The 11,083-nt window shown below is 53.2% G+C and overlaps 1 protein-coding gene across 1 annotated transcript; it reads right to left on the minus strand.

The window, feature by feature from the left end:
• Positions 1–1,451: 1,451 nt before the first annotated feature.
• LOC135806639 (uncharacterized) lies at positions 1,452–7,525 on the minus strand. The gene is made up of 5 exons (XM_065320869.1): positions 6,597–7,525; positions 5,929–6,054; positions 4,798–5,371; positions 3,883–4,542; positions 1,452–1,471 (listed from the first exon to the last, which is right to left on the minus strand). Exons 2-5 carry the CDS (start codon positions 6,052–6,054, stop codon positions 1,452–1,454), a joined length of 1,380 nt encoding a protein of 459 aa, XP_065176941.1. The 5' UTR covers positions 6,597–7,525.
• Positions 7,526–11,083: the final 3,558 nt, after the last annotated feature.

Below are 11,083 nucleotides of genomic sequence, written 5' to 3' on the forward strand. Positions count from 1 at the left end.
TGAAACACTACCCATGTAGGCTTACAGCATGATCAATGAATAGTGAAGCAATAGACAGATAGATAGGTTCAGTTATATATACATTACACCTCTCCCCTTGATGACATTAGTCACGGAACCGCTGAGGAGGACGGATTGCAGCCCGTCGACGAAGTCCGTAGGCTTGGTCAAGCTGCGGATCCATGTCGATTTGGATGATAGCAGGGATGTCATCACGATCATCAGCAGAGTCAACATCTGCATCTGCGGCAACGGGGTGAGGGAAGACGATGATGTAGTCAGGGCCAAACAGCAATCGGTTTTTCCTCCTGGCTGGTCAGAGACACCAGCAGACGCAGTGCCCCGTGTTCTCCTGGTCGGGCAGTTTCTCCGGATGTGGCCTAGCTCGTGACAATGATGGCAACGAACTCGGCTGCTCTTCGAGGAAGATGGGCCTGCTGACGAGCTCTGCGTGGAGGGTTCCCAGTTCCCAGCGCGGCAGGTTTTCTTGACATGCCCAGTTTTCCCGCACGTGTAACAATACAAAGACTTCGCTGGTTCGGTGGCAGCAGCGCCAATGGCATGCGATGATGCAGCGCTTTCAACCAGTTGCAAAGCGCGAACCTTCTCTGTCACGTCACTGACGGAGAGGGGCTGTCCAGCACCCTGCAAACGAATGTCTCGCGCGAACGTCGGTGGCAAGCCGCAAATCACCTGCTCCAAAAGGACCGGGTCCTTGTCGTCTGTAATCTTGTGGCCAGCTAAGCTCAAGTGGTGCTTCAGGTCAGCAACGTAGCCGTCCACAGCCTCATCAGGGCGTAGGCGACGGGACAGGAACTGCTGATAAGAATCAGCAGGTGCAGGCGCGAAAGCCTTTTCAAGTAGCGCTTTCACGGTTGCCTCCTTTTTCCTGTCCGCCTCCGCCATGGACATGAAGACTTTGAACGCCTGGCCATCTAGGACCAGGGGCAGGTGCTGCATCCGTTTTTCCTCCGTGTCCCACTTTTGAATATCCGCCAGGACACGGAACTTCGACCAAAACGTCTCCAGGTCATCTCCTTTTCCGCGGAACGTCCGCAGGAATCCATCGAGTTTCAGCGACATTATTTCCAAATCAAGGCCCACCACCAAGCGACAACACAGTCGCACCAGGTAGCAGCGGGTTTCGGTACCAGATGTTATGGAACTTCAGTCACGCAGGCATGCACGCCAACTCGACCAACAGGCAGTACGAAAGTAATTAGTTGTTATTCAGGGAAGAACATTTCAGAGAGAGAGAGAGAAAACAAGTTGAGAGCAAAACGACAACATAAGAACTACTCATGAACTCATGGCCAAGAGTTCCCAAAAGGCAACTGAGTACAGCCAACTCAGATGCATATTGTGGATTATCGGGCTAGAGCGATACTGAGTGCGGTGGTACGACTTCTACGCACAGCACGCAAGACTCGCAACAACGCACTATACCGGAACTAACGATAGCATGATAAGACTGAAAGCGTGCATACAGAAAACAATGCAAAACAAAGGAAACGCATCCATGCATCGTGTGCAGCAGACCAGGATGATTGATGAAAGGGCAAACTGTCATACTGGGTGAAACACTACCCATGTAGGCTTACAGCATGATCAATGAATAGTGAAGCAATAGACAGATAGATAGGTTCAGTTATATATACATTACAATGCTGTCTGCTGACCATGAAGTTGTGAGTTCAAATCCCAACAAATCTTCAAGTCAAACATTTTTTCTTCAATTTTTTTCATTGTTTTGGTACAAGACAAAGAAGGTGGCTGCGCCAAGCGACTTGTTGTTGGAGCTCGCGTTTCCTGCCGAACTGACTGACACTTGAATGACTGGCTCACGCCATGTGAAGTTGTGAACACACACAACACTGAAACCGTGTGAGTGAACACGGAAGTCATTGCGCTGTAGCTACGTGTTGTTGAATAAACCGGCACATCGCGATCGATCGATTTCTGTTTGAGAATTATTTTAGTATTTGAAGATGGCCAATTTATTTGAATTTAGGAGTCAACGCCGTCTTCTATCAGCTTTCACAGGCGTCTGCTTTCTCAAAATGTCGTCGAAGTCACACGGATAACTTTGCCACTTCAAGGCCTTGGGAATGAGTCTGTGTCGATGCCGTTTTCGTCACATCGTGAGAGTAAATTGCGTCCGCGGCAGCTCAAAGAATCTATTTGGTCACAAAACGGACGTATCCCGCTCGTCAAAATTTACCACACTTTCGACATGTCCTCTCTGACTCCACATCGATGCGAGGAAGATCGTCAGTGAGTTGTCATTTTTCATGCTTTCGCGCGGAATATTTCTTCGAGTTCACAGTGAGTTTTTCCAGGCAGCGCTCGAGCGCTCATACGGTAAGACGGCAAACTCCCCGGGCGATCACCAGGATTGCTAATCTTTTTGAAACTGACTATAGTAAACAGGTTAGACAATGCCACGAGTGTTACTCCAAGTCAAACGGAACAATTCCAGAGCTCTGCGCAGCTTTAAAAAAAAGTCGCAACGTTTTTGTATACGGAGGAAGTAGTACTGACTAATACACCTTACCAGTGCTTGGGCTGCATCGCAATTCGCATTCTCAGATTCAGAATGATTGGGGGTGGCCATTCAAACTGAGGTATGAACCAATCCTCCATCACCACTGCAATTACCAAATACCGGGTGTTGGCCAGTTCTGTCACCTTCGCTACTGCATGACATGCAAGCAAGATCATTGTCACCTGTGCTAGTATAGACACACTGTGTACTGGCACACAATGTGCTACTGTAAGACATGTATATATAACGAGGAAGCAAATCTAACGTTTTAACGGATGACATTTCTTCGTTATAATAAGATCCGTTGAGGCCGTACTGCTTCATATATGCTGTGTGTGGATATGGCAGAATACTGCAAGATCGTTAACATATCTTCTCGTTAACCTAAGAATTTTGGACAATCGTTAAATTTGCGACTCGTTATAATAACATGTCTTACAGTATTCACCAAGAGTGGCAATCAGCAGCAACAAGACTTACGTCCACAAGGTCCAGCACAAAATTGTCCGGGCCATCATTTCTGCCCATACTTCCATCTCCTCCGCCAGCCCCACCACCATTGCCTCCGCCGCCATTGCCTCCGCCGCCATTGCCTCCGCCGCCATTGCCTCCGCCGCCATTGCCTCCGCCGCCATTGCCTCCGCCGCCATTGCCTCCGCCGCCATTGCCTCCGCCGCCATTGCCTCCGCCGCCATTGCCTCCGCCGCCATTGCCTCCGCCGCCATTGCCTCCGCCGCCATTGCCTCCGCCGCCATTGCCTCCGCCGCCGGCTCCGCCGCCATTGCCTCCGCCGCCGGCTCCGCCGCCATTGCCTCCGCCGCCGGCTCCGCCGCCATTGCCTCCGCCGCCGGCTCCGCCGCCATTGCCTCCGCCGCCGGCTCCGCCGCCATTGCCTCCGCCGCCGGCTCCGCCGCCATTGCCTCCGCCGCCATTGCCTCCGCCGCCGGCTCCGCCGCCATTGCCTCCGCCGCCATTGCCTCCGCCGCCATTGCCTCCGCCGCCATTGCCTCCGCCGCCATTGCCTCCGCCGCCATTGCCTCCGCCGCCATTGCCTCCGCCGCCATTGCCTCCGCCGCCATTGCCTCCGCCGCCATTGCCTCCGCCGCCATTGCCTCCGCCGCCATTGCCTCCGCCGCCATTGCCTCCGCCGCCATTGCCTCCGCCGCCATTGCCTCCGCCGCCATTGCCTCCGCCGCCATTGCCTCCGCCGCCATTGCCTCCGCCGCCATTGCCTCCGCCGCCATTGCCTCCGCCGCCATTGCCTCCGCCGCCATTGCCTCCGCCGCCATTGCCTCCGCCGCCATTGCCTCCGCCGCCATTGCCTCCGCCGCCATTGCCTCCGCCGCCATTGCCTCCGCCGCCATTGCCTCCGCCGCCGGCTCCGCCGCCATTGCCTCCGCCGCCGGCTCCACCGCCATTGCCATTGCCTCCACCGGCTCCACCACCATTGCCTCCACCGCCATTACTTCCGCCGCCATTGCCTCCGCCGCCAGCTCCACCACCATTGCCTCCGCCGCCAGCTCCGCCGCCATTGCCTCTCATGCCAGCTCCGCCGCCATTGCCTCTCATGCCAGCTCCGCCGCCATTGCCTCCGCCGCCAGCTCCGCCGCCATTGCCTCCGCCGCCGCCAGCTCCGCCGCCATTGCCTGCGCCGCCGCCATTGCCTCCGCCGCCATTGCCTGCGCCGCCAGCTCCGCCACCATTGCCTGCGCCACCATTGCCTCCGCCACCAGCTCCGCCGCCATTGCCTCCGCCGCCAGCTCCGCCGCCATTGCCTCCGCCGCCAGCTCCGCCGCCAGCTCCGCCGCCAGCTCCGCCGCCAGCTCCGCCGCCAGCTCCGCCGCCATTGCCTCCGCCGCCAGCTCCACCGCCATTGCCTCCGCCGCCAGCTGCGCTACTGTTGCCTCCACCACCATTGCCTCCGCCGCCAGCTCCACCACCATTGCCTCCGCCGCCAGCTCCACCACCATTGCCTCCGCCGCCAGCTCCACCACCATTGCCTCCGCCGCCAGCTCCACCACCATTGCCTCCGCCGCCAGCTCCACCACCATTGCCTCCGCCGCCAGCTCCACCACCATTGCCTCCGCCGCCAGCTCCACCACCATTGCCTCCGCCGCCAGCTCCACCACCATTGCCTCCGCCGCCAGCTCCACCACCATTGCCTCCGCCGCCAGCTCCACCACCATTGCCTCCGCCGCCAGCTCCACCACCATTGCCTCCGCCGCCAGCTCCACCACCATTGCCTCCGCCGCCAGCTCCACCACCATTGCCTCCGCCGCCAGCTCCACCACCATTGCCTCCGCCGCCAGCTCCACCACCATTGCCTCCGCCGCCAGCTCCACCACCATTGCCTCCGCCGCCAGCTCCACCACCATTGCCTCCGCCGCCAGCTGCGCTACTATTGCCTCCACCACCATTGCCTCCGCCGCCAGCTCCACCACCATTGCCTCCGCCGCCAGCTCCACCACCATTGCCTCCGCCGCCAGCTCCACCACCATTGCCTCCGCCGCCAGCTCCACCGCCATTGCCTCCGCCGCCAGCTACGCTACTATTGCCTCCACCACCATTGCTTCCGCCGCCAGCTCCGCCACCATTGCCTCCTCCACCATTGCCTCCACCGCCAGCTCCACCGCCATTGCCTCCACCGCCAGCTCCGCCACCGCCATTGCCTCCGCTGCCAGCTGTGCTATTGGCACCAGCAACGAGGCTACCAGTGCTCTCACTATAGGTGCCAGGACTGGGACTGTGTGCCGTCTTGTCTAATCCCATGGTATGACTCATCATGGATGTCATCTGACGTAACCAGTCCAGTAATGCAACTTGCATCTGATATCGAGCATACACAGAGGGAAAAGCAACACAGGACAATCACGATATTATCTATGGTGTGTGTGTGTGTGTGTGTGTGTGTGTGTGTGTGTGTGTGTGTGTGTGTGTGTAGCTATCATCGCCTTCGGCGATGGGCTTTCCAAAGGTCCAAAGGTGTGTGTGTGTGTGTGTGTGTGTGTGTGTGTGTGTGTGTGTGTGTGTGTGTGTGTGAGAGAGAGAGAGAGAGAGAGAGAGAGAGTGTTCACGCGGGCACGTGTGAACGTGTGTCTGTGCATGTGTATGCATGCTGGGGTTAGCTCACTCCGCTAGTCCGGATTCCCCTGATCCGTATTTCTCCACCGACTGCATGGACGGTCTCTGGGTCATTTGGTAAACTGGATTTGACTGTACTGAGAGCTGCTTCCAACTTGAGAAATGCTCAAACGGTATGTACTACGAAGTGCAGACAATGACAGTTTCGAGTTACAGCTAGTTCGGGACGGGCTCTGGTCCCGGCACATAGGCCGGGCATAGGCGAGGTGACTACCACGTTGCTGCATCTCCTCAGGACTTACGCCACTCTTAGCCGCATTGCTGCTGTATTCTGGGAACAGCGCTTCACCCTCCTCGCTGGCAGGTGCAGCATACACCAGGCCCGTAGAGACGCCAAGCACCCACAGGACAGCCACTGCGGGCCGCATCTGAAGAGCACGCACAACAAAGCCTGGTACGATTAGAAGTAGCAGTGTGCAGGGCTATTTTACAGCAGATTGTAATTATTTTCAATTGTGTGCAATTTTCAGTACCTCTGGGCCACTTTATAGGCACCAGCTGAATTTCAGCTACGAGCATACCTACAGGGAAAATTACTGTACAGGTTACACATTTCCTTTTCAAAGGGAACTGGGTTCGAGAGTTGAAACTTAAGTGAACTTTTTCAAAGACTTTGTACTAGTAATTAGTTTGTCCGAAATAGGCGGAGAAATGAAAAGACTTTTTTTACACGAACTGTCGGAACAGTCGAAAATATCATCACTCCAAACAAGAGGCACGAACCAGGCAGAGTGCGGAAGCACGTAGCGAATGGAAACTGCATGCTTCCTGTTTACCTACTAGTACTAGTACGTCCTTGAAAGGAAAGAAAGCTTGTAACACCAGGACCACCACAACTCCCCAGACTGAGACAAGCTACAAGTACAAGACAGCATCATTCAAGTCCCCGCAGGACGCATACGTTTCCTACCTTGTCAGTGCTGGGTCAGCACCAACAGTCACTCAGCACCGCGAACTGTTCGGCTTCAGCGACCCTTCCGCTTTTCTGGCCCGCCCCAAAACACCGCAACTAGTCAGGAGAACTGTGGCCTCCACTAGCACTGGCTCCAGGCAGGAGCAGAACGAAAGCTACTACAGTACTGTAGCAAGGGCTTGTCCGCGATATCCACGTCGTTGTCCACTTTATCGAGTAACCCGACCAGTGTTCTGCCCAGGGCCACTGAGCTGAGTCAAGCTGGACACCTGTTGCCGACTCTGCACTGGATTCTGGAACTCGCCGACCGTGTATCAAGCCAGCAGGGGAGTCGAGACTTGCCCTGTCCCGGTGTCCGTAGCGAAATAATAGCTGAGCTGCCGCACCGCTGGCGCTGGTATCACGCGAGACCCCTCAACTAACTTAGTAACTAACTACTTGGCTCAAGTCAAGCTAGCTCTAGCCTCTACTTCTCCTCTACGACTCTCCACGACTCAGCGGACCAGGACTGGTACCGGTATGACACCCACACCGTCCGTACCAGAGCACTCAGAAAGTCAGGATGCGCTGCAGTGTGGGCTCCGTAGATGTACTTGAGGAGAGCTAGGTGCGAAGAAGTAACGACTTTAGTTGCGTTAGTTCAGTGGAACACATCGCGGCCTGACCTTCGAATATGGAGAGAAAAGGAAGTTTTCGAAAGGAAGTCTTTGCTAAGACATAGGATTGTGCCTGGGAAAGGCAGCCGTCAGCAATCCGCTCCTCGATCGCCTCCTAGTTCCTGGGACGATGGAACATGTACGGAAATGTACGGAAATACTGTCATACGGTAGAGCTCTTCCACTTCCTGCGTTTCACGCCGATCACTCTAGTCTAGCCACACTACACTACAGTACAGGAGTCTGTCCGTCACGCAGATCGGCGCTGCTGTGCCCGGCGCTACACCAGTACTGACTCGTAACTGAGTCTGTACAATCATGTAAGAAATTGTAAGATTTTAAAATCAAAAAACCTGCAGAACCGGCGGACGTAGTTTTTGATTGGTCCGGTCATACCCTAACCTTTCAAGTAACTTATTTACTTAGTTTCATACTTTGTGTATGATATGGCGGGGATATGGCGGGTACACACATGACCTCATCAGCAGTAAACACGTGTTGGTGCCTTGGTGGCCAAAAATGCTGGTCCAACCACGGCTTGACCCACCAGTAGGCCCAGAGAGATCCTGCCGGCAAAGCCGGGGAAATTGCCGGCGTGATTTTGGAAGAACTAATGGACACGTGCAGTGGAAACCCGTGTTGAGAAACCGACCCTGCGATTTTTATGAAACGTTGTACGGGAAGTGGATAAAATACACGTTTTTCCGGAGCATCGAGTTTCTTGTGCCAGTCTCGACAAAATATCGAGGCGAGCGGAGCAGAATCTGTCTGGGCCTGCCCACCAGACTGGTTCCGCCTTGCCTGCCTTGTTGGCAAAAAAATAATAATAATGGTAAACACAGTTCGCATGTAGCCCAAATGAAACAATCATAATGGGGTAGCGCATCTGTCTGCAGGAATAAGTTTGGTGAAACATTCCAATCTGATGTACAGTTGATAGAAGCTAGTAGTAGAGGCTAGCTGGACAAATTCAGGGTAGACCTACATGGGGAAGGTTGAGATCCAGAGAAATCTAAATTTGCATTTCATTCGGAGTCAGTACCCTCAAACGCCTCTTATCCGGACGCCTCAGATACGGGCACGTCTCTCTACCGGGCACCTTCAGCTTGAGTTCCTATGGCAAAAATGCTTCGAATTTGGGGGTGTTGAACTTTTTTCCATAGGTGGAAGTGCCTATTTTTCACTGCCAACCTGTGTAATCCACACGTTTTTATCAATGGGTTCCTTTTGAATCCTGAACATGTGCAATACATTCCAAATAAACTCCTTCAAAAATGATATGATACAATCATGGTAGATGAGTTATCCTGAGATACGGGCAAATCTGAGATACGGGCCGTGCCCGGTCCCAAGTTGCCCGGATAAGAGACGTCCGAGTGTACATCTGTTTGCAATATCCAATGAAACTGTCCGATCACCATGATCACTGCCTAACTGGTCTGCTGCTTGTTTGGACATGTTCATGACAACCTGAAACCTGAACCTGTTGGCAAACTACATGTAGGACATAATGTAGTTGTAGGTCAAGGGCGTATCTGCGGGGATGCGAGGCAGCTCCTTCGCCATGTTCACGGCTTGAGGTGCTGTTACCAGGGAGTACTGTAAAATATGTAGGTGCATTAAAGGGGAAGTTAAGGCAAAAATCAAAATTTCACCAGTTGTAGTCTTCGGGGTGCTGAGTCGAATGGTCTTGGTCCGAGGAAGCTGAGACGCTTCCTTCCTACTTGAATCCCAATCGAACTCGCGCACTTCCACCGAAACTGAGTGACTGCGCCCTACGAGATGGGGATTTGTATGCAAAATGTCACTAAAAGCGCCATTTCGTTCTTATAAAAGCACGGATGACCGCCATTGGCCCATATGTTGTAGTCTTTTGGACGCTGAGTCGACTGGTTTTGGTCCGAAAAGGCTGCGATGTAGCGTTCCTCCTTTATTCCCAATCGAACATGGTTGAACAAGCGGTCACGTGCTCCTGCGTACACCAGTCACCTGGTCACCGTGCCTGCAGGGTACAACTTACTAGCCTGTTTGACCTTTTTTGGGTGCACTCCTGTCACTCGAGTTGAACTCGAGTTGAACCTTGGTGTGAAATTTGTCGCGTGGTGACCAGGTGATTTGGGCACCCAGGAGCACGTGACCGCTTGTTCAACCACGTTCGATTGGGAATAAAGGAGGAACGCTACATCGCAGCCTTTTCGGACCAAAACCAGTCGACTCAGCGTCCAAAAGACTACAACATATGGGCCAATCGCGGTCATCCGTGCTTTTATAAGAACGAAATGGCGCTTTTAGTGACATTTTGCATACAAATCCCCATCTAGTAGGGCGCAGTCACCCAGTTTCGGTGGAAGTGCGCGAGTTCGATTGGGATTCAAGTAGGAAGGGAGCGTCTCAGCTTTCTCGGACCAAGACCATTCGACTCAGCACCCCGAAGACTACAACTGGTGAAATTTTGATTTTTGCCTTAACTTCCCCTTTAAAATTTCGGTGCCAGGGACCTGCCAGGTTTCCGGTCACGTACATGTAGAATTGGGTGATCAGCATTCCCTTCACACGCTGGTGTATACTCTAGTGCCTCTAGGTGTAATTTAAATTTATGTGTGGTTTCTCTACCACTGAAATCACCAAAATTAAAGTTTCGCCGAAAATTACATGTTTCAGAGTATTCATAATTGTTGGCATGTTCCTACAGCGCTAGAATGCATAACCATAATAGAAATTATAATTATTTAAAATGTTATAATTATATGAAGAAGAGGTTGGTGCGACTTCGGCAATACTTGGGGAATTGTGTGTTGCTCCCTACATGGGAGCTTGCGTCTTTCCTGCCGACTTGAATTCTCACTTGACTGACTCACGACCGCCATCCAGAGCACAGGAGAAGTCCATCGAACCGTCCACTCGGCAAACCTGCAAGAAAGCACCACTCCGTGCTCAAATTTTTTGTATATTAAAGTTACTATGGCGGTAAACACACACCTGCCCACACACGCTCTCTAAGCTGCAAAGTTCTGGCACAGAGCTCTCCTTCTCACCACCACCACCACCACCATCAGTTCGCGCCTGGCGCCTAGTCGATGCACGGTTGGCGGTATCCGACACAGCAGGCTGGTACATCAAGTAGCGCATGGCACATAGAAGATGACACAGCAACGACATAGCTCAATTGCGACATACGCTTCGTCCCTGCTGGACTCATCAGGCAATCTTCTTCTTGGATGTCTTCATACGGAGCTTGACTCGGGAGAATGAAGTTGAAGACACCACTGCAGCTGTACTTATGGCGACTAGGCGCCAGGCACGAACTGATGGTGGTGGTGGTGAGAAGGAGAGCTCTGTGCCAGAACTTTGCAGCTTAGAGAGCGTGTGTGGGCAGGCGTGTGTTTACCGCCATAGTGCCAGGTGTGTCTTTACCACCATGTTTATCAACCATAAGTACAGCTGCAGTGGTGTCTTCAACTTCATTCTTTTAAAGTTACTAGTTATGACTAACAGTCCACCAAGGTAACGAGATAATATACAGTCAGACAGTGCATGTGTCACGCGGCTTGTGCAGGCTTTGTGGCCGGATTCCTCACTGTGCAATGATGCGTTGAATTTAAAAAAAATTGGGGATCCCGTGCACTAGTTGGTGCGTGAACTGAAGTGTGTGGGTACAGTGAAGGCTGCATCCCACCAGCCTATGTAGTTTCATAGGAAGCGTGAGTTTCAAAGTATGAAGAGTTTAACGGTCTCTGGATGGCAACTACACCATAGCTCAGTAGTCAGAGCACCGTGGTCCTAGTAGTAACGAAGGTCCATGTTCGAGTCCTGGTGGTGACAGTCATT

Source organism: Sycon ciliatum, chromosome 1 (assembly GCF_964019385.1).
Source record: "Sycon ciliatum chromosome 1, ocSycCili1.1, whole genome shotgun sequence".
In the NCBI taxonomy this organism is placed as follows: domain Eukaryota; kingdom Metazoa; phylum Porifera; class Calcarea; order Leucosolenida; family Sycettidae; genus Sycon; species Sycon ciliatum.